General features: G+C 41.9%; 2 protein-coding genes across 17 annotated transcripts in view; one reads left to right on the top strand and one right to left on the bottom strand.

Annotated features, from left to right (window-relative positions):
* Positions 1-2,629, bottom strand: part of ZBED4 (zinc finger BED-type containing 4) — a 29,183-nt gene extending 26,554 nt beyond the window's left edge. For 2 of the 4 annotated variants that reach the window (XM_083366438.1, XM_083366435.1), the window contains exon 1: positions 2,480-2,629. The gene's annotated coding sequence lies outside the window, so the exon portion shown is untranslated. Of the gene's footprint in view, positions 1-880; positions 983-2,141; positions 2,373-2,479 lie in introns of those variants that run through there. The other 2 variants (XM_083366437.1, XM_083366436.1) reach the window with 2 other exon arrangements.
* Positions 2,630-13,513: 10,884 nt separating this feature from the next.
* BRD1 (bromodomain containing 1) overlaps positions 13,514-23,991 on the top strand; it is a 57,246-nt gene continuing 46,768 nt past the window's right edge. For 11 of the 13 annotated variants that reach the window (XR_014492926.1, XR_014492927.1, XR_014492928.1 and 8 more), the window contains exons 1-4: positions 13,514-13,883; positions 18,012-18,078; positions 19,830-19,937; positions 22,467-23,844. Coding sequence is in view for 4 of the 13 variants with exons in the window: in XM_083366432.1 (XP_083222558.1) it covers positions 19,889-19,937; positions 22,467-23,844 (1,427 nt within the window). In the remaining 9 variants the exon portion in view is untranslated. Of the gene's footprint in view, positions 13,884-18,011; positions 18,079-19,829; positions 19,984-22,466; positions 23,845-23,991 lie in introns of those variants that run through there. The other 2 variants (XM_083366431.1, XM_083366430.1) reach the window with 2 other exon arrangements.

The following is a 23,991-nucleotide window of genomic DNA, read 5'->3' as shown; positions in this document are numbered from 1 at the left end:
AATTTTAGCTAACTGGAATAGCTATGTCTTAACATTCTTGGATGTACGTTGTCATTTAGTCAGGAAGGTGAAAGGTCAGATATTTTCAACACTTTTAAAGCTTTTTCCCCCCCAAATAGGATTCTAATTTATGCCAAGTAATACTGAATAAAAAACCTATGAAGAAAGTAGTGAAATGTAATTGTTTTTGTTAATTTCTAAAATTAATTCTAATTCAATTAAAATTATAGACAGCTGGCTACAATCCTAGGTTAGATTGTCTATAAAAAAGCTCTACATTTTTCTGAGCAAACATGACAAAAGACTTTTCTGTATTTGTGATGAATTTATTTTACTACAATTCAGGTTGTAATCAAGTGTATGCGGAGGTTTAAATGATTATAATGCCTATGTCCAGGGAAATATGGCTAGAATATATTAGTAGCAGTTACCTACTTTTTTCAAGATTGAGATCATGGAGTACGTAATTTTGTATATCCCTTGTTTGTCCAAGTTCAGTAACAAGTACCTTCTACTATCTTTCTTTGTCTAAATGTTTACCCATCTTTCTAAAGTAGCAGTCTTTAGATTTCAACACACAGGAAAAAAAATCACATTTCATTCTAAATTTTAAACCATGAAAAATAAAAAAATGTCTGTTTAACAATTATGTAAGATATTTATATTGAAATCTTAAGAAAAAATAATGCTCCATAAATAAACTATTTTTCCTGACAGATAATCTCAACCATTCTTTAAAATTCTTACAGATCTAGTCACATCTATGCTATTAGAATGATTCAAAAGACATAGAAAAAAGTTTTGGAAGATTATTTCAATATATGATTACCGTAGTGAGATTATTATATGCACATAGAAGGAAAGATTAGGTAGTACCCACCATGGAAGAATAGTTGGTGAAACTGACAGAACTTGCTGAACAGCCAAACTGACTTCTTTGATTAGAGAAAGATCATTATTGATATTCATCAATAACTAGCAACTGCTTATGGATTTTTTGAAGAAAAAAGAAAGAAAATGGTTTTGAGAGCATGGCATCTTCAGGGGGATTTTGTGGGCTGCATCAAAGCATTGGGTCTTGTATCTTTAAATGATCTATCTCTACTTGTTCAGTTAGAACATACAGTAATACTCTTGATGATTTTATCTAACAACCTACCCTCAAAGCTCTCATCAAAGATTTTTCACTAACTTTATATGTGAAACATTCAAACTGAAAAATGCCCTGGACTTAATTTGGAGATTTACGGTACTTTTTTATTTATAAAATCAGACTGGTTTCTAACACTCCAATCTCTGTGCTTCCAAGTGACTTCTACATTAGTTCCCTAACATGAGCACTTTCTTCCCCACCTGAAAAAGAGACTTTAGAACCGCAGAAACGTACGCTGCTATGTAAACACTGGCTGGAAAGAGGTAAACCTGGATTGTTGTTGTTGTTGTTTTTTTTTCATCTAATCAACAGAAATAAGGCCTGAAAGTCCTTCCTTCACAACTGGACTCTTAACAGGACTTTCAATCAGGACCCCAGAAGTCTTCTTCATCTTTGGTCCAGGAAAGGAGGCTGTGCTGCTTTTAAAACACACACACACACACACACTCACAGACACACGCACCCCTTGCTACGCCAAGGGTCCCCCTGAGTTGTTGACAAAGGACGATGGGTGATGGAAAGAAAGGTGCGGTGTCGCTCCACCCAGCATGGCTCAACACCCTCCTTTCCCCAGCAGCCATATGGCCAGAGATAACTCTAGGGCCACCAAGTATGTCAAAAAGAGAGCCAGGGAGCCAAGGGACAACAAAAAAAGGGAAAGAAAAAGGGGAAAAAAGGATGAAGCCTCGGTTGAGGTGGCAGGCAAAGGCAGGCACTGTTTGGAAGAAGGGGGCGGCCCTGCTCCAAACGGACGGTTGTTTTAAGTGCGGGCCTGCGTGGATCCTGTGTGTGTTGGGGGGGGTTGGGTGAAGGGGGGGGAGAAAGAGAAAATGAAGCCGAGACAAAGCCGGGCATTAGTTCTGCACCATTAAAGCAAAGTGCGGCGGCTCTGGGCCTTCCCGAAGGGACTTCCCCAAGCGGGGGTGGGTGGGCGGGAAGACAGGAGGAGATGGCAGGGAGACCTCGGTGACCGCGTCGTCCGGCTCACCTCTTGGAAAGGGACCCACGGGACTCCCTCTCCAGGCTCCGTTCCTGCCCTCAAACAATAAGGCCGGCGCACGCGAGCGAGCAGCGCATCCGGGCCACGGACGGCGTCGGTTCCTCAGCTCGGCCGACTCCCGATTCCACGGCGACCCTCCCGGCTCCCGCCACGGGGGTTGGGGTGACGAAAGAGCTCCGTCCCCAGCGGAAGGATTTCAGCGGGCGGGGAGCGTCCCTGCCACGGCGGTGGCGGAAAGGAGTTCGGGGGGGGGAAGAGGAGGGGGGAGGAGCAGGAGACAGGCACCCGCGCGTCTTCCCTCACGGGCGGGTCTTTGCTTTCCTCACCTCTCCTTCCAGCGCCTATTGCTCGACCTGCCGGCGCCGAAGAGGTTAACAGGAAGGTTCGCGTATCCCCGTCCCATTCATTTCCCCACTTGCTTTGTCTCCCGCTAGAGCGACACTGAACTCGACTCCCCCGGCTCGGACGCCCCGGCTCGTACTACGCATGTGCAGCCCTCTGGGAGGGGGGGGAAGCAGAGCAGCAGCGGCGGCAGCAGCGGCAAGGGAAGGCGGGGCCAGGGCATGGCACGCAAATCGGAGCGGCGAGCCCAGATGGCGAAAGGCGTCGCGACCTCCGTTGGCCGGGTGAAGGCGTCACGCGCACGCGATCTTCCATCGGCGCAGCGGTGCGCGTCATGAGGATGTCGCGTGCTGTCGTCATGGGTTGGAGGGAGGGGGGGCAGGCAAAATTGAAGAAGAGCGCGACAAAATGGTTGCCGTTGAGGGAACGGGGACAAGAACTTGTGCTTCGGAGACTGAGGGTGTCAACCGAAGTTGCAAGTGATAGATCCCTTATTCAGAAACGGACGCGAGCCGAGCGCTACGGTTTCCTCTTCAGAAAGAAAGAGGCGCACAAATAATCTCCGATAAGGAGCGGATACCGTTTATAAAACTGCTGGAAAACCTTACTCCTTGCGCGCGTCTCAAGTGCCCTTTCTGGAGAATAACTACCTAGATTTCGGTTCCTGGGTATATCATCTTCATGGGCCGGATGCCATATCCTGCTTTCTTGGGGGTGTGGGGGGGTGAGGTTTCAGGGATGAGAGGCTGTATTAACCACTTCAAGCATACATTTTGCCCCTTAGTATCATCAAGCTCTCGATGCAAAAGGGGGAAAAAATAATCAGCCTAACTGGAATTAATGCAAGAGTTGTTTCGCGTTTTCTACTTCCTTAATAACTGATATTCATCCCAGTGCTGCAAATTAAGCTAATCTTTAATACACAAGAGCATTTAAAAGACTTAAGTATTTAATAGGGTTAGTAAATACGCCAAACTGTCCAGATTTACGTTTTAATTCTGATAGGAAAATCTGGAGTTTCAGCATGGCCAGTGTACTTATAAACACATTTTTTTTTCTAAATGGCTGATAATTTTCTATCACACGTTTTTCATTTTTTTAAAAAAAGCTAATTTGATATATGTACTTCAACCCCAATCCCATTCACAAAGTTCCAAATGTTCCTTATTCGTACAAATGTCAATTCTGTCAGACCAAAAAGCCTTAATTTCCTTTCCAATCAATGTATTGTTTAGAAAACAAATTCGTAAATTATATAAAGATACTGCCCTAACATAATGTAAACTGGCTGTGGAAGAAAATGGATAGAGGGCAATAGGTGTGGAAAACTCCAAAATGCAAACAAAAACTTTGTTTCTAATTCTGTCTACTATTAAATGACTTCTGAGCCCCTGCAATATTTAACACATATTTATTTTTACTAGCATTCATTTTCTAGCATGAAGTAGCGATGCATATTTTATCCTGTTAGGCTTTTCCATTTCCAGAGATGTTGACTAGATTACAGTTACAATATTAATGCAATACAAATAATTCATTGGGCTTTATAAAATTTGTTTAAACCAGCAGTTATGTACCTATAACTATGAGAAAATACTGTTAATATTTATTAAATTTATCTTTCTATACATAATTGTTCCTTCTTAGTCTGAATGTTTCGTGTTTTACCTTATGACCACTACTTTAGGTGCAGAGATGTAATATACATTTTTATCTTTAGGTATTTTTTCATTCCACAACTATGTATTTTTCATGAAGAGACATGTATGTTGACTAAATACACAGAATTCCATTATACTGGATTGAATCATGTAATTATCAGATTACTGCTTGGTTCACTCCCAGACATTTGTCTCTTCAGCATTTGAAGAACTCAAGTATGCGAAATATCACCATTATGACCCATTAAAAAGAATATGTAAAAGCTTTTGTTTACTTGTTTGACCAGTTATATTCCTTTGGACTTAAATCAAGATAAAACATCACTATTGTTTTTATTTTTGTGAGACAGATCTCTGCAGAATTAATGTAATTTTGCATTTCATACATTTTAAAATACCAGGAACATGTAGATATTGTTTAATTAAGCTTTGAAAAATCAGGTGTAATTGTTCAAAGTATACTTAATGAGTTTTGTTGAATCATGAAGGTAAACCTGACCAGGAAAAACTGGATGACTCATAGATTTATATATTTAACCCTTTATGGCAATTTTGTCTACTTGCTCAAACAAAGCCTGTCATCTAAAAATAAATGAATACATTTAACTACCGCTGCCCAGTAGTTAAGCTACAACCTGTTTTGTTATATTGTCTTTCTTTTTATGGTAAGCTTTTTTGTTGGTGGTAGGAAGGGTAACTATTGAATTGTTAAAAATGTAAATAATCCTATAAGTTAGAAAGTATGGTTCTCTTTTCATCTTTAGTGATCTTTGCTTTGTAAAGATGTACTACATCCAAAATCACTTTAAAACCAAAAGCATTATTTAAAAGATAAAATAATGGGAACTGAAAATTTACAATTCTGAAATGCCCCAAATTTACAAAGTGAGAAAGAAAAAGAGAAAGTCTGGAAACAATTACAGAATGAACAAAGTGGTGTGAATGAATTTTGATAATATTTGGAAAATTCATTATAATATTAGATTTTCTTTGGTGAAATGTATTTCACTGTGTGCTATTTTTGCAATGTCTAAGCAGCTTTGGACACTTCAAAAGAACATTTAGAAATTTATTTCAATTAATATTGATTAAATATATGGATTTGTATTTATTTATTTATTTATTTTATTTTATTGCATTTATATACCGCCCTTTCCCTGAGGACTCAGGGCGGTTTACAGGGAGTTAAAAATCAACCATACAAAAGTTAAAACCCAATTTAAAAAATATTAAATCAATCCTGTACTATTAAAAACCCCAATTAAAATGAATGTCTCCTCAGCCTGGGCCCGAGAGCTCAAAGAGCCAGGTCTTCAGGCCCCGGCGGAATGATCGGAGGTCGGGAGCATATATTTAGATAATATATTCCTAATACATGGAAACCTGATAAAGTTTACATTTCAGTAACTATAGTTATCATTAGGTAAAGAGGTTATTTTACTTACTACAGTTCCTATACAGCTCTAGGTATTTTCAATTTCAGTAAAAGGGCATAATAAATATTTTCTTAATTTTGACCTGCAGATATTATGCTGATCTATTATTTGAACAATTGATCAGAGTAAGCAAATTTTGAAAAAATTTCAGGATGGCTGTAAATGTGCATTGTGATCACAATCTATCTCAAAGAATTCTTGTTAAAATTTGTTTTATTATGATGCTACACTTTAATTCATCCTGATAAATTTTACATTTTTGTGTAGTTCTCACCTATATCCAGTGATTTGCTTTTGTTGATAGAATGACATCTGTGGGAAAAGGGAATCCTTCGTCTTGAACATCTGAGTTGGGTAGGTAGAGACTAAAGAAATAAGAATAAAGAGTGAAGGGCCATTTAATTTAACATTTATCTTAAACTGTAATTACAATAAAAATAGACTCCAAACAAAAAATCTATATTGTAACATGAAGATAGTATTCACTAATACTAGACAACACATGCTTCATTGGGTCATGGATTTTGGACACATTCTGTAAGCCCATTTTAGGTATCCTGGTTCAAAAGTTGTTGGCTTCTAGCACCACTTCTCCACTTAAAGGTCATGATGAGAGTTTTAGTAGTATGTAAATAGCTGCTTTCCAGCTTCAGACATTTTGCTTGTCATTTTTTAAAAGATTTCTGAGGTGAAGAAGTTTGATTGATCAATTTTGCCAAAATAAATTTGAATCATTTGTTCAAAACAAACTTTCTTTTTGACTAGCTGAAAGAAGCATCCGATTATACAACTAAAATCACTGCCTTATTTTGATCAGTACAATATTCTAGTGACTTCAAATGATTTTTTAAAAAAAATAGGTATATGTACGTGTGTATACATATATTTAATTTAATTTAATAATATTTCTATACCGCCCTTCTCCCTGAGGACTCAGGGCGGTTCACAGGGCAAAAGTGAAATACAAAATACAAATATTAAAAAGAAATTAAATGATTGCACAAGTTAAAACAATTAATATACAATTATAAAACCCCAAAGATAAAATTAAGAATGCAAAAAATAAAAAAACCCACCAATCCCCATCAGGCTAGGCCGGCTTGTACAAACAAAAACGTTTTGAGATCGCGACGAAAGGAGCGAAGATCGGGCGCCATCCGGAGCTCTACCGGTAACTGATTCCACAGCTCCGGAGCGCCCACAGAGAAGGATCTCCCCCTGGGGGCCACCAATCGACATTCTCTGATCGGTGGCACCCTGAGGAGGCCCTCTCTGTGGGAATGCACAGGGCGCAGGGAGCTTGATGCCGGCAGCAGATGTTCCCTGAGTTACTCCGGCCCCATGCCATGGAGGGCTTTGAACACCATTACCAGTACCTTGAATCTCACCCGGAAGGCAACCGGTAACCAATGCAGCTCACGGAGCAAAGGTGTAACGTGGGAGTATCGGGAGACTCCCAACACAACTCTCGCGGCTGCATTCTGTACCAGTTGGAGCTTCCGGGTGGTCCTCAAGGGCAGCCCCATGTAGAGAGCGTTGCAGTAGTCCAGACGAGAGGCCACGAGCGCATGAGTGACCATGCATAAATCATCCCGGCTAAGATAGGGCCGCAACTGGCGCACCAGGCGAACCTGGGCGAAAGCCCCCCTAGTCACAGCTCCTATATGGTCTTCCAAGGTGAGCCGTAAATCTAGGAGGACTCCCAAGTTGCGAGCCCTATCTACGGGGGGTAATAGTTCACCCCCCATAGCAAGAGGTGGAATGTCCGAATAAACCCGGGATGAAGATATGCAAAGCCACTCAGTCTTGTCGGGGTTGAGTTGAAGTCTGTTCCTCCCCATCCAGACCCGAACCGCCTCCAGGCAACGGGACATCACGTTGAGGGCATCACTGGGGTGGTTTGGGGTCGAAAGGAAAAGTTGGGTATCATCAGCGTACTGATGATACCCAACTCCAAAACCACGAATGATCTCACCCAGCGGTTTCATGTAGATGTTGAACAGGAGGCGAGAGGACCGACCCCTGAGGAACTCCACAAACGAGAGACCTCGCGGTCGACCTCTGCCCTCCTGCCAACACCGACTGCGAACGTCCCTGGAGATAGGAGGAGAACCACTGTAAGACCGTGCCTCCCACTCCCAGTCCCCTGAGACGCCGCAGCAAGATACCATGGTCGATGGTATCGAAAGCCGCCGAGAGGTCTAATAGGACTAGAACAGAGGAATATCCCCTGTCCCGAGCCCTCCAGAGATCATTCACCAGCGCGACCAATGCCGTCTCCGTGCTGTGCCCGGGCCTGAAACCCGATTGGTACGGGTCTAGATAATCCGCTTCATCCAGGACCAGAGGGAGCTGATGCGCCACCACACTCTCAACAACCTTCGCAAGAAAGCGAAGGTTGGAGACAGGACGAAAGTTGTTCAATACAGCTGGGTCCAAGGCAGGCTTCTTGAGGAGAGGCCTCACCACCGCCTCTTTCAAGACGGCGGGGAAGCTACTCTCACTCAGAGAAGCCGATATAACTGCCTGGAACCAGCTGCGTGTCCTCTCCCGGGCTGCATAGACCAGCCAGGAAGGGCACGGGTCCAATAAACATGTGGTGGTGCTCAGCCTCCCCATGATCCTGTCCACTTCCTCCGGAGTCACAGAATCAAACTCATCCCAGGTGGTATCGACAAGACCGCCCGTGTCCTGATCCTCAGACTCTGCCCAGTCAGAGTCCAGACCGGTCCGAATCCGAGCGATTTTGTCCGACAGATGCTGGTTAAACTCCTCGGCACGACCCTGCAAGGGATCCTCCCTCACCTCCTGATTTAGGAGGGAGCGAGTCACCCTGAACAGGGCGGCAGGGCGATTATCTGCGGATGCGATAAGGGTGGCGAAGTGGTTAGACCTCGCCTCCCTTATCGCAGCGAGATAAGACCTAATGTGGGCTCTTAGTCGCAATCGGTCGGATTCGGATCGGCTGGATCTCCAACCGCTCTCTAGGCCCCGTCTCCGACGCTTCATCTCCCGGAGCTCCGCAGAGAACCATGGAGCTCGACGGGATCTGCACCGGGTCAGGGGCCGCAGGGGTACAACTCGGTCAAGAGCCTCAGTGGCCGTCCTTTCCCAGGCTTCCACTAAGGCATCTGCCAAGCTGTGAGCAAGGGAGGCAGGTGGGGACCCCAGCGCCGCCTGGAACCTCTGGGGATCCATTAAGCGTCTGGGGCGGTACCATTTAATTGGTTCCATACACCCACGGCGGGGGGGTGGCAAAATGGAAGACCAGACGCAGGAGATGATGATCGGTCCATGACAGGGGCATAATAATTGGAGAGCCCCCACCAAGATCATCTAACCACCGTCCAGATAAGAAAACTAAGTCAAGGGTGTGGCCTCCCTCATGAGTCGGTCCCAAAATTATTTGCGTCAGGTCCATGGCCGTCATGGAAGCCATGAACTCCCGAGCCAACTCAGATGATCCTCCCAGCGATGGTAGATTGAAGTCCCCCAAAACTATAAGTTTCGGGAACTCAATCACCAGCCCAGAGAGGACATCGAGCAGCTCAGGCAGGGCTGCTGCTGCGTGACTAGGCGAAAGGTACACCAGCAGCAAGCCCAACTGCGCACCAGGGCCGCATCTCAGAAAGAGAGACTCACACCCGACTATCTGGGGAACGGTGGCCTCCCGCGGACACAAGGTCTCCCTTATAACAACAGCCACACCCCCACCCCTACCCTGAGCCCGAGGCCGGTGCAGCACCCGGATACCTGGTGGACAAAGGTCAACCAGAGGAATCCCGCCCTCTGGGCCCAACCAAGTCTCTGTGATGCAAGCCAGGTCCGCCTGCTCACCCTCGACCAAGTCGCGGACGAGAGGAGCCTTATTAGAGACAGACCTGGCATTCAAATACACCAGCTGGAGCTCGGGAGGCTGCACACCCTCACTCCCGGGACCTTGGGGCAGAGCCAGAGGGTCGGAGTGCCCCACCGCTTGTAAGCAGCGGAGAGGCCTTCCCTGAGATCGATACGGCCCTCTGCTCCTACATCTGCTGCCATTCCCTGATGTCGTGGGAATAGGTAGCCCCACGACCAGCCCTGGAGCCCCGGAGGCAACCAACCCCCGCTCCTCCCCCCTGCGATCTACATCGGCACTAGCCTGAACAGAGGTTGTTGGATCGCCCCCCTTGTCCAAACAACCAAAAGAACCCTCCCTATATATGTATGTATATAGACATACATACATATACATATACATACACACACACACATGTGACAGGATTTTGTATGAAAATGAAGATAGCTAGTCATGTATTTATGTTTGAATTTCACACTGGCTTATCCTTATAACCAGTAGTGGGATTCAGCCAGTTCGCACCACTGGCAGAACCAGTAGCTAAGTTTTTGTTGCCCATTCCCAGAATGAACTTCTGGAAATGGCATCCACATAGAGATCTGGTTGTTCACACATTTGAATTCCACCACAGCTCGTAACATCTCTTCATATTATGTGCATAGACTTGCATGGAAAAGTTTTACTCTTGGTCATATCATATGTTTCAATTTACCTCTAAGCAGAAACAGAGAGAAAATTTGCATGATACAAAGTTAAATAAAACGTCTTTCTCCAGGTCAGAATATGTACAATTTATATGTCATTGTTTATCAGTTCAAAATAAACTACTTATCAAATGTTGCAGTTCTTCTAAGCCTACCACCTGCTACAGGCACTTTCTGCAATAGCCTCAAAGCAAATTATGTAATGGGAAGAATTGGTTTTAAAAAACTAATTCATTTAATTGCTGTTCATTTAAATAATTTATATCACAGGAAACTACTGTATTAAAAGATTGTGTAACATATATACAAATGATCAACCATTCCCCAACAACACACATCTATTCATCTGTGGATGATACAGCAGTGGCTGCACGAGGGTCAACTTTTGATGAGGTAGCGATTCTTCTTATTGAAGAATTAGGACAATATTACACCATCAACAATTTAAAGTGCATCCCAAACAAGATCCAAATACTGTGTTTCCCTGAAAATAAGATCTATGTCAAAAATAAGCCCCAGCTTGATTTTTACACATGCACCCAATATAAGCTGTACCCCCAAAACAAGCCCTAGTTTTGGGGTGAGGTTCATGCGTAAAAATCAAGCTATTGTAGGGAGAAGCGGAGCTTCCCCATGCACCCCACACTCACTTACCTTAGGACTGCTGCATCCAGGCCTCCCACACCCTGACACCTGTTGTGCTGCTGTTGAGTTCTGCAGCTGCACGCCATGTACTGCATCGGTCGCAGCAGGCGGCCATGAGGCTTGTCACATTGATAGCATTGCTGATCTGCTTGCAACTGGAGGCCACAAAGTTCGTTGCACCACTGCTGCTGCTTGCAGGCGGCCACGTGGTGTATTGGCAGGCTGCAAGCTCACAATTGGCACAATGTGCCAAGTGGCATGCAACCACAAGCAGCCACAGAACTCAGGCAGCAGTGCGACAGGTGTTGGAGTATGAGAGGCCTGGCTATGGCAATCCTAAGGTAAGTGGATAAGACATCCCTCCCAAATCAGACCTGGTGCCTCTTTTGGAGGCAAAAAGTACATAAGACTGGGTCTTATTTTTGGGGAAACACGGTATGTGCTTTCTACCTCTGAAACTGAGATGCAAGGGAACTGATGTTCAAGGAACAATATCAGGAAATTGATAAACTACACATGGGGAACTCAACCATCTACACTGTGCACATCAGCTTTGGCCTTGAATGTCTCTGCAGCAGAGTATGCTGCTCTGATGTGAGGCACATCTGCACATGTGAAGCAAGCTCAATCACCATCAAAGAAGTAGTACATTTAGTAACAGGATGTCTGAAACCTATACCAATTGAGAAAATATATCCTTTCGCTGGCATTGTCCCACCTAAGATCAGGAAAGTTTGCAGGAGATGCCAAATGAACTAAGCAAGAGTGACCCTCGACATCCTATGAATGGACATATGCCCTAAACCAGCCAACTCAGATCTAGGAACAGCTTTATGGCAAGAACAAATATTATTGAGGAAACAAAACAACATGGAATTAAAAGACGGAGGAAGGAGTAACATTAAGGAGGATATAGCTGAAATATCCCACTCCCTTATACTACTTGGAGAACTCTGAATAGGTTGAGAGTTGGAGTGTAAAACCAATATGCTCAAGTAGAGGATTTTAGCTGGTAAGTTGTTAAATGTGGAGAAATGCAGAGCCTGACCCATTTGCTGATATGTCAGCTTCAGAAACATGTACCGATAATGACTTATTTTTGCCCAACAACAAAGCCAGAAAGGTGGCTTCATTTTGGCAATTTAAAATTTTACCTAGACAGGGAAGAAGTTTTTGCTTGAGCAGCACTGTTATTCTTCCTTCCCAGAATCAAAACAATGTTTTATCCCACTTTACTTAAGTAGCCTTGGTGGAGCAGTGGGCTAATGCCTCCTTAAATAACACCAGCTGCCTGCAATTAGTGCAGGTTTGCATCCCACCAGGCTCAAGGTTGACTCAGCCTTCCATCCTTCCGAGGTAGGTAAAATGAGGACCCAGGTTGTTGGGGGCAATTAAGCTGACTTTGTAATAATGCCGCTTGGGGTGTGTGTGAAAGCCCTAATAAGCAGGCATATACATAGAATGAAGGCTACTGCTAAGCTTGTAAGCCGCCCTGAGTCTTCGGAGAAGGGCGGGATATAAATGGAATTTAAAAAAAATGTGCTTGCACGTTTCTGTCAAGATCACCTTTACTCTCTATATCCCCACAACCCTGCGGGGTAGGCTAATTGAAAAAAAAATGACTAGCAGCCACCCAATACTAGCTAGAACTTAAACACACGCATTTTATTAACATAAGACACCCGACGTCCTGCAGAGACTCTACCATAGGGAATGGCTTCTGGCAAGAGAAATGCGGGAGTCCCTACTCACATATTACAATCCGCGCCTCTGCCAGCAAACCAGAATTAGTCCCGAGCCATCATCCTTTAATGATGATGATGGGGGGATTTCATAGGAGTGAACCAAAATGGCAGCCCACCACACCGACAGCGCTAGCTTCCAACTGTCGTCTTGCTTTTCAGCCGGCAAGTTTTAATAAATTTATTTTATTTTTATTTTTATTTTAATTCCATTTACATCCCGCCCTTCTCCGAAGACTCAGGGCGGCTTACAAGCTTAGCAGTAGCCTTCATTCTATGTATATGCCTGCTTATTAGGGCTTTCACACACACTTGTGTGAAAGCTTATTAGGGCTTTCACACACAATTGGTGGAGCAGTGGGCTAATGCCTCCTTAAGTAACACCAGCTGCCTGCAATTAGTGCAGGTTCGCATCCCACCAGGCTCAAGGTTGACTCAGCCTTCCATCCTTCCGAGGTAGGTAAAATGAGGACCCAGATTGTTGGGGGCAATTAAGCTGACTTTGTAATAATGCCGCTTGGGAGGGGGGTGTATGAAAGCCCTAATAAGCAGGCATATACATAGAATGAAGGCTACTGCTAAGCTTGTAAGCCGCCCTGAGTCTTTGGAGAAGGGCGGGATATAAATGGAATTAAAATAAAATAAATAAATAAAGAATAAGTCAGCCGGCAAACAGCAACCCACCCTGCGCCGCGAGAACTCCCGTTCCCCGATCCAGACGCACAGTTTACGTCCGCCAAGAGAGGCTTGGGGGGGGGGAGGGGAAATCTTAAAACTTTTCCAAGTTGATTGGCTGACGGAGGGGTGACGAACGTCATGGGGGGAAGGGAAGAAAAAGCGACCCGTTGGCTCCGCCCACAAAACGCGCGGCGTCTCAGCTTGCCGTTTGCGTCGGCGTCGTCCGCGGGGCTGGGAGGTGCCTGGCGCCCTCACGTCCTGCTCCTCCTCCCCCCCCAGCGCGCTCCCTCCCTCCCCTCCCCCGCCGGCGCGAGCGCTGTGGTGAAGCCGCCGCATTGTTTGTGCCGAGGGGGGGAGGAGGAGGGGAGGATTCTCGGCCACGGGCGCCTCCGCACCCAACCCGCAGCCGGACTGCGGCCCTTGGCGACGCGCTCCGCCTCCCGCCCCGAATGCGTCGCTGCAGCCGGATCCAGCCACCACCGCCACCCCCTCCGCCGCCACAACCGGGAGCTCGCGGGCGGCCGCGACGGCGCGGACTATCCGCTGCCGCCTCGGTCTCCGTTCCGCCGGGCGCTAAAAAAAGAAAAACACGGAGGAGCGCCTCGGCCGCCATTCGTTCAGACCCAGCTCGGCGTCTCGCGTAAAAAGGAGGGCCTGTCAGCCGCGTCCTTGCGGCTCCCTCAGGTGAGCGCTGAAGATCTCGGGCGGGGGAAAAAAGTGGCCCGGGTCTGGCACAGCCTCTTGAGTGAGCTCCGCTGAGGCGAGAGTTGAGGGGGCAGGATGGCATTGGGCGGGCGCCATGTTTGCGGGCCCAGTATTGTCCCGGCAGGGGTGGGGGAAGCGGCGAAGGAAGGAAAGGGCGCGCCGGGGGGCCGCTCGCGGTGGAGGAGGCTGGAGAAAAGAGTTGCTGGGCCTGGTGCGGAAGGAACCATTCGGGGAGTGCGGGGGAACGGGGGGGGGAGGGGAGCGCAGTGGTTCTGGGCAGGAACTATTGGCGCGGAGGCGGGGTGTGGGAGGGGGAAAAAGAGGCGTGCTTCGGAGCCATTCAGCGTGTGTGTTTATGTCACGATGGGCGCGGACAGGGCGGGGAGAAACCAATGTTTGGGACAGGGGGATGACTCGTGCGGGACGAACCATTCTAAGCTAGGAAGGCATTGTAGCTTAATGTTTGGTGTTTTTTTTTCCCTCCTGTGCAAGGGATTCAGTAGCTGGGAGGCGGTGCGGGATCGGGTGGGAACTGCTCTCTGTATCTCATTTCAAGGCTTTCCTATCAATTGTCTTCCTTGAAAGGGTTAGGCTTGATGACGTCAGGGGGAAGGATTAATTTCTCTGAAGATCACTTTCACTTTTTGGATGAAATGCAGTTTGCCCTTCCCTTGACTTGGTTTACTTTGCTCCAGTGGGGTTCCGACGACCACACGGGTATAGGTTTGAATGTAAACGTGAGGATCAGATTGCTGGAGTTTTTAAGATTAGCATTTATAGGTAGGGTTCTCTTCTGCTCAAGAGTCGTTAAAAGAGTTGGTTGGCATACAAATTTAATAAATTATTATTCATCTGAACGTTTCTTTTAAATGAACTGAAAAACGTGTTCTTGTTATGCTTTTATAGATACCATAAATTCAGCAAATAGTAAAGTTTGCTTATTAGTGTTGTCTAGAATATTTAATGTGATGAGTCATTTTGGTCTAGTGGTTAAGGCAGGGGTCCCCAACCCCTGGTCCATGGACCGACACCAGTCTGCAGCATGCCAGCCACGGTGCCACACAAACAAGCAAAGCCACATCTGCAGGATGCAGGCAGTAGGAAAACCACACCCCATCTGGTCCATGGAAAACCCTTTCTCCATGGCACAGGTCCCTGGTGCCCAAAAGGTTGGGGACCTCTGGGGTAAGGTTTAGGGATAGAAAGCAGGAGACCAGAGTTCAGATTCCACCTTGGCCATGAAATTCAGCTTTGTAACTTTGAACCGGTCACTTTCTCAGCCCAAATTATTCCACAGAGAAAATAGGAAGAGGAAGGTGTCTTGGATATGTTCATTGTCTTGGATTATTAGTAAAAATAATAAATGCAGGATATAAACAAATAATAACTTCAGCTGCAAGAAATGTTGACTGTTATTGCTGCAGCTTGGTTATTATTTTGAGAAATTCAATCATATCTATGGTCTGAAATAATTAGGATAGCATGTCTGATTTAAGCATTCTCTGAAGTTGATGTAGATAGTTTATGTTGTACAACTAGACCTTGACTTATGACCCCAATTGAGCCCAAAATTTCTGTTGCTGAGACATTTGTTAAGTGAGTTTACCCTGTTTTATAAACTTTCTTGCCAGAATTGTTAAGTGAATCACTGCAGTTAAGTTAGTAGCTGTTAAGTGAATTTGTCTTTCACATTGACTTTACTTGTCAGAAGGTTGCAAAAGTTGATCACATGACTCCTGGATACTACAACTGTCATAAGTATGAACCAGTTGCCAAGCTTCTGAATTTCAGTCACATGGGGATGCTACAGTGATAGTGTGAAAAATGGTCATAAGTCACCTTTTTCAGTGCCATTGTAACTTTAAGCACTCACTAAACAAATGGTTATAAGTTGAGTAGGTACCTGTGTTATGGCTTAGGGTGTGTTTGCATGCTTAGATCTCTGGAACATCTTGTCTTTTTAGCTGTAAAAATGATAATGCTCTAGGAATGTTTGGATGAACTATAGTGCACTTTATATTTGAGAGTGAAACCTGTTGAAATCTTATAAGTTATATTCTAAATTGTTGCTTGCAACAGATACTTTTAAAGTTATATATATACTTATTCAAAGTAAAAGATTACTGGTTTTGGTTAGAAACTAAACTTGGCTATAAGGTACTATCTTAAAAATAAGTTTTAAGTCAGCCTGTCAATATTGTAATACATTGTTGTACATATGGAATATATATTAAATAGCCCATGGAATAAACTTTTATGCCTAACAATGTTAATTTTATGGAACTCTGCACATGCTTATATTTCTTATCACTATTTTAATATAATTTTGCTTAAAATATATACTGTTTAAAAAGACATTTTTAGTCTATAGCAACTTTAGCAATTCTTGATTGCTTAGCAATTCTACAGTAATTGGTATTATGCATTATCTACGACAGGAATGCTTTCAAAAATAAATTATTTTTAAAAACAAGTGATTAACTGTGTTTTAGGATTCTATATTTTTAGTAAAGCTTTGTAATGAATTTGAAAAAGTAGAAAGAAATTGAGCTAATCTGGGTAAATTATGAGCACAAGTTAATGTCATTCAGAAAAACTGGTGCTGTGACTTAAGACAGTTTGCATGTGATATAAATTTTTACAGGAAGCATACACTTTAGAGCAGACATGTCAAACTTGTGATGTCATGTGACGTCGTGAAACATATTGGAGCTTTTTTGCCATTGCTGGCAATCAGGTGGGTGCGGTTTCTTCATGACGCCTCCGGCCTGTGGGCCGGCAGTTTGACACCCCTGATTTAGAGAGTTAGATGGAATTTAGAAGGTAATCTAGTCCAACCCCTGCACACTTCAGAATTCATCTCCAGTAGGTGACTATCCAGTCTCCTTCTGAAAGACACCACTGCAGTGTTTCTCAGCTTTCATAACTTTAAGATGTATGGAATTCTGAGAATTTGAAGTTGAAGACACATCTTCAAGTTGCCAAGATTCAGAAAGTTAGTCCATTTGAAAGGATTAACTTACTGACAGCTGTTAAATTTATGGTAACAAAATGTTTGAATAAATATTTAAATGTATTTTATAGTGTGTATTGGAGATTCATTTGGAAAAGAAGGATAATTGAAGATAATTAACTATATTTTCCTCCTAACAGTTTGTTTTTGCTTATTTGTAATCAGAAGACATGGTTCTTTGCTGACGGGGTACAGAATCTTTATACATGAGAATAAGATATTACTCAGCTTTGTGCCCTACTCTTCACCAGCTTATTTGTTTCTGTTTGCTCGTGTTCCTTGACTTAGTGGCTTAAGGAAGCTCTAGACAAATGTCTTGTTCTCTTTGGTGTTCTTAAGTACTACTGTTTATATCCATATGCTAAAGATTAAGAGTGGAATTAACTGGTAATAGTAGATAAATGTTTTCATGTAGAGTCTTCATCTGGATATTCTTGATCAGAATGGTCAAAACATACATTATTTTTCTACATGTTTTAAATGTGTACTTTAAGACTAATCTACTTCACATTACAACTTTTCTCAATAGAATACATAATATATGTGTGGTACATAAGGATTATCATTTGTCCTATCTTGCAATTTGCTAAAATAGAATCAACTGCATCAGTGAAACTTTCCAGAAGAAATCAGAAAGAAATAAAAAATCAGAAAAAATGACATTTAGATTACATTTAGCATCTCTCCCCCCCCCACTGAAAAATATCTACACCAGTAATAATGAGGCAATATGTGATCTTGGTCCATTTTTCTTGCCATTTTTAGTTCTACTCTTCATGAAAAGGTTGCCAGATTTTTTTTAGCAAATCCTCTGTGTATGTAAGAAATCGATTGTAACAAAGATAATTTCCTCCCATTGTACTTTTGGGAATGAAAGTTTTCCATGGACAATTGGTTCCTGAAGTTCCTTGAAGAACTGCTGCTTCCATGAGTGGGCAAGCAAGACTGAAAATTAAATGCTGACTACAGTAATTCAACAACATAACATGATCTGGAAAGAAATAGGGGATCATTATTGGAAGTTACTTTTTGGTCAATTACTATTCTGGATATTTTTTCTCAATTGTTTCTGAGGAAGATATATTTTATTCCAGGTATAACACTTAGAATGATGAAGTACCAGTGGAATCTGATAAATTTACAAGGGATTTCCTGCCTTGGGTAATTATAAATTCTGGATTTTCAAAATTATTTACTGGAGGTAATACATTTAAATTAAACAGTAAATGTTTGGTTTGTAATATTTGTAAACATAAAAAAGATTTTTTTTGAAAGTATAGTGAATGACAAGTTTACTTGTTTAGATAAATTTACAACTTATCTCAGCAGTTCATCATAGGAATAATAGTCTGTTGAATCTCATCCTTTCACAACTTGTCTGACTGAAAGCTACATTAAACGTTTGATTTTTTTAAAAAAGCAGAATTCCTTTACTTTAACATCAACCATCCGAATACAAATTATCTACCATTAATTTAATCAGTAATACAGTATGGGGAAAATATCTAATTCTTTTGAACTATATTACAAGGATTTTAACATTCAATAGCTTTCCCTAAGGTCTCATGCTATAGTCCGGGGGGGGGGGCTTGTTTAAACTGCTCCTCAAGAGTGTACAAAATTGGGAATACATGTTTTAACTCAGAACATTCAAAAGTGAATCTTCCTATTATTCAGTTGTAAAAACTAATAGGAACGAGATACATGTGAATTCCCTGCCCCCATTTTTTTTCTTATACTAGCATCAAAGCAGAAGTCAACAATTTATTCTTCATGCACTTTATTAGTCAGAAATTGGTCAACTTGATGAATTGCTAAAAATAAATTTCTCCACTGTGAATAATAGGACCAATAATTAAAGCTAGTTTCTTTTTCTCTGATATGCCCTCACAACATAGAACTGAGTCAGAGAAGTAACCACAGCAATGGCTTTTCTTCAAATAACCCACAAACAACATAGTATAAAAATATACATTTGTAGACATCAACAAATGAAATAATATAAATGTTGCATTTAACATCTATAAGTTTAATGGCATTTCACTATGCTTTTCATGTTGCACAATACACATTTTTTCATTTGAGAATTTGACAGAAAAGTAAAACCTAGTCCCCATAGAAGACAGGAACAATAAGGTTACATTGAAACCATGAATTCTTATTTACTTTGTAAATAATATAAACTGATATTTAATACACCCATTGAGCATTCACAAGTCTTTTTTTAATATTCAAAACGTTATCCATGTTTTAAAATGTATGTGCTTATTTAAATAATGTGATTGTCCAAGGCACAAGTAGCAATATTGGACAGCAAACACATGATTAGAAATATAAAAAAAGAGTTACAGGAATGTAGATGTTTCATAATACTACATCATCAAAAATCAAGCCACGTGTGCTTATTTGACTCCATTTGTGTTTCATAATACTACATCATCAAAAATCACGCCACGTGTACTTATTTGACTCCTTCATTTTCATCCATCTCTTCAGCTAGCATCAGACAGCGCAGCAAAAACTGTATTTGTAAGTCGCCTTGACTTCAAAGAATGTAAATGAAATGAACTAATCATACAGTGGTTTGATTTATTGAGACAACTGGAACAAAATTATACATGTATATGTATACATACACAGGATCTTTTGTCCTGAACTTGGAATAAGCAAGAAATATTTTGTTTTGAACTTAGACTAAAACACAACGTGGGATGTTTTCTTCCAAGTTCAAGACATATTAAAGTGCCATTTCTAAGTAGGAATGTTGCATTAGAGTTACCTTTTTGTTCCACATGTCTCGTAGCCAGAGCTTTGAAATATGAAAGCTGTTCTGAGAATAGTGATAAGTTCATAATCTAGACAATGCTGTCTTAAAATGTCAGACATTTTATTTATTTATTTGATTTCTATAGCTGCCCATCTCGGCAAATGACTCTGCATTAAAAAGGCTGACATTTTTACCCTGTTGAAGATGAGAGCTGGAAAAATCTATAACATATATCCTGTGGCATCACCTGAGTGTCAGTAGGAGGATAATTATTGGAATTGAAGAAATAATGCAAAAGTGTATGTGTGTTAAAAGTTTTTCCCCCCTCTGAGATAATTATGTGAGGATTGTCTTTGTTTTGACTTCATTTAAGAGCAAACCAAAAATTTCATACTATTTGATGTATTTATACATATACACCAGGAATCCCCAATCCCCTGGTCTGTGGATTGGTAGTGATCCGCGGCATGCCAGAAACCGGTCTGCGCAAATAAGTGAAGCCGTATTCTGCTTGAGCAGGGGCCTGGACTAGAAGACCTCTAAGGTCCCTTCCAGCTCTATTCTATTCTATCTGCAGGATGCAGGCAGCTCATGAAACCATGCCCCCTCCGGACTGCAGAAAAATGTCTCTCCATGGAACCGGTCCCTGGTGCCCAAAAGGTTAGGGGCCTCTGATATACACAACAGATACAATGGTGGAATTTAATTCTAGATAAATATATGTAGAAATATAACTTCAACCAATTCACTCATCAGATTTGCAGATGACACTAAGCTGCAGGAGGGAGGGGAAATTACTAAAATTTTGGAAGGTAGACTAAAGATTCAAAAGGATCTTCACGGACTTGAGCATTGGGTCCTATCTAACAAAATGCATTTTAATGGTGAGAAAAGTAAGGTCCTCCACTTATGTAAGAAAACTCAAATACAGGTAGTCCTTGACTTAACTGTTTTCTTGCTTTTTTTTCCTTCTTACTTTCTGTTTTGAATAAGTTTATGTATTAATACTATAAGATACAAAAATGCAAAAGAAAATAGGAAAGAAAAGGGAAGAGAAAAGTGTAGGAAAAAGGAGAAAAAGAAAGAAAAAGTGTTGACTTCCAACTCCCTTTGGTGCAGTAGGATAAGATAACATCAAACCTCAATGTTTAACTTTTATATAATAGTATAAACTAGCCACTTCTATAACAACAAACCTGTTTAATTGGTATATCCAATATCAAGAGTTTCATTTTTTTCTACCTCAAACACAAAGTCCAGAAGTGGCTTCCAAGGAGAAACAAAATCATTTGTATTTTTGTCTTTAATCAAAGCTGTCAGTTTAGCCACCTCTGCTAACACCATCAACATCTGCAACCATTTGTCCTTTGTGGGGATTCAAGCGTCCTTCCATTTTTGTGCATAAAGAATATTGCTGCTGTCAACATATATATCATCAAAGTTCCATTCCCCCCCCCCCAAATCTTTTTCTATTAAACCTGAAAGAAAAGTTTCTGGTTTCATAGGTAGTCTTTGATGTACGACCACAATTGAGCCCAAAACTTCAGTTGGTAAGCAAGACGTTACGTGAATTTTGCCCCATTTTTACGACCTTTCTTGCCACAGTTGCTGAGTGAATCACTGCAGTTGTTCAGTTAGTAACACCCTTGTTCAGTGAATCTGGCTTTCTCATTGATTTGCTTGTCAGAAGTCTCAAAAGAGGAGCACATGACCCTAGGACTGCCAGAAAGACATGCCAGTTGCCAAGCATTCTCATTTTGATTGTGTGACCAGGAGATGCTGCGGTGGTTGTAAGTGTGAAAAATAGTCATAAGTCACTTTTTCCAGTGCCATTGTAATTTCAAATGGTCACTCAAGTCGAGGACTACCTGTACTGCACTAATGAGGCCACACTTGGAATACTACATCTGGTTCTGGTCACCATGATACAAAAAAAGATGTAGAGACTCTTAGAGCAGAGCAACAAAGATGGTAAGGTATCTGGAGGCTAAATTGTACAATAAACAGCTAAGGGAACTAGGTATGTCTTGCCTATTTTAAAAAAAGGCTTAGCCATCTTCTAATACTTGAAGGGCTGTCAAAGGAAAGAGAGGGATGATTTGTTCTCCATAGCACTGGAGGAAGGCAAGAACCTCCTCAGAGGGAAATTCAATATTGAACTAAGGAATTTCCTGACAGTGAAAAAAAATCAGTGGAACAGCTTGCATCCTGAGTTGTGTGTGCTCCATTGCTAGAGGTTTTCAAGAGAAGATTGAACAATTATTTGTCCAAGGTGGTATAAGGACTTCTGCTTTGGGCAGTGGGTTGAACTGGATACTAGAAGACCTCCAAGATCTCTCCTAGCCCTATAATTCAATATATGAAAGACAAAACTAATTTGTGAATGTCTGTAAATGAGTTTTTAAAAGCAATGATTTCAGAATAAGTTGCTTAATAATTTTAAGATAATTATAATATGAGTGGACTTGTATTTTTAGACCATTTTTTTCCAATTAAAGCAGTCTTTTCTATTAATTCATTTTGTCCAAGAATTGTTCCTATAAGAATATGTTTCAAATGAAGGATAAAGGTAGATACTAATATTGGTTACTTATAAATTGATTACGGTAATTGTAGAAGATGTGGAATTGATTTTAAAGTATGTGTTTTGTTTTCTAGTGCATAAGTATTTTTCAAAAATGCAGGTACTAGCCTTACCCTTCAAGAGGAAAAAAGTAAATGTTCCTATTTTCATAGTATAGTTCAAGCTTACTGCTTTAACAATCACTCTTTTAAATTGTAGGTAATCATTACCAAATGAGGAGGAAAGGAAGATGTCATCGAGTATCTTCAACACGGCACTCTTCTTCTCCATGCAGTATTAAACGGTCCCCTACTAGAGAAACTTTAACCTATGCTCAAGCGCAAAGGATGGTAGAAATAGAAATTGAAGGTCGATTACACCGAATCAGTATCTTTGAACCCTTAGAGATTATATTGGAAGATGATCTTACAGCCCAAGAATTAAGTGAATGCAACAGCAATAAAGAAAATAGTGAGAGGCCACTTGTCTCTCTCAGAGCAAAGAGGCACAGAAACAATAAAGTTAAAAAGAAAAGTGAAACTCTTCCAAACACACATGGCATTCCACCCACTACAAGTACTCTTCCAGAACCAAAAGTGCATGTTGTTGAATATAGCCCACCTTCTGCACCTCGTAGACCTCCAACTTACTATAAATTTATTGAAAAGTCCTCAGAAGAACTAGATAATGAAGTGGAATATGATATGGATGAAGAAGATTATGCATGGTTAGAAATAATCAATGAGAAGCGAAAGAGTGATGGAGTCTCAGTTGTATCACAAAATATGTTTGAATTTCTTATGGACCGTTTTGAAAAAGAGTCTTACTGTGAGACTCAAAAACAGGGTGAACATCAGTCTTTAATTGATGAAGATGCAGTTTGCTGCATTTGCATGGATGGAGAATGTCAGAACAGCAATGTGATTCTTTTTTGTGACATGTGTAATTTAGCTGTGCATCAGGAGTGTTACGGGGTGCCATATATACCTGAGGGCCAGTGGCTTTGCAGGCAATGCCTACAGTCCCGTTCAAGGCCTGTAGACTGCGTACTGTGTCCAAACAAAGGAGGTGCCTTTAAAAAGACTGATGATGATCGGTGGGGACATGTTGTGTGTGCTCTTTGGATTCCAGAAGTTGGATTTGCCAATACAGTTTTTATTGAGCCAATAGATGGAGTCAAAAACATTCCCCCTGCCCGATGGAAGTTAACATGCTACCTCTGTAAACAGAAAGGTGTTGGTGCCTGTATCCAGTGCCACAAAGCAAACTGTTACACAGCATTCCATGTTACATGCGCTCAAAAAGCTGGTTTGTATATGAAAATGGAACCTGTGAAAGAATTAACTGGGGGTGGCACAACATTCTCAGTGAAAAAAACTGCATATTGTGATATACACACACCACCAGGATCTGTTCGGAGGCCTCTGAATATTTATGGAGAAGCTGAAATGAAAAATGGCCTCTACAGAAAAGAGGGCTTGGTCAAAACCAGGTCTACATCAAGGGTCAGAAAAAAAGCTAAAAAGTCAAAGAAAAAACAAGCTGGAACATGTGCAGTTATGCCTGCAGTATCAGCTCCATGTATTCCTCCCCAGAGGTAAGAATGTTTTTTTTAATTCTTTACAGTTGTTAGTGTTACCAACTTAATGATGAGCAAAAATTAATGCTTAATGGGCTTTTCCAGAACAAGGCTCCAGATCATTAACAATTAAATGGAAATTAGAAATGGTCATTCTCTTAGATC

Source organism: Vipera ursinii (assembly GCF_947247035.1).
Source record: "Vipera ursinii genome assembly, chromosome: 6".
In the NCBI taxonomy this organism is placed as follows: domain Eukaryota; kingdom Metazoa; phylum Chordata; class Lepidosauria; order Squamata; family Viperidae; genus Vipera; species Vipera ursinii.
This window is presented reverse-complemented; position numbering and strand designations above follow the sequence as displayed.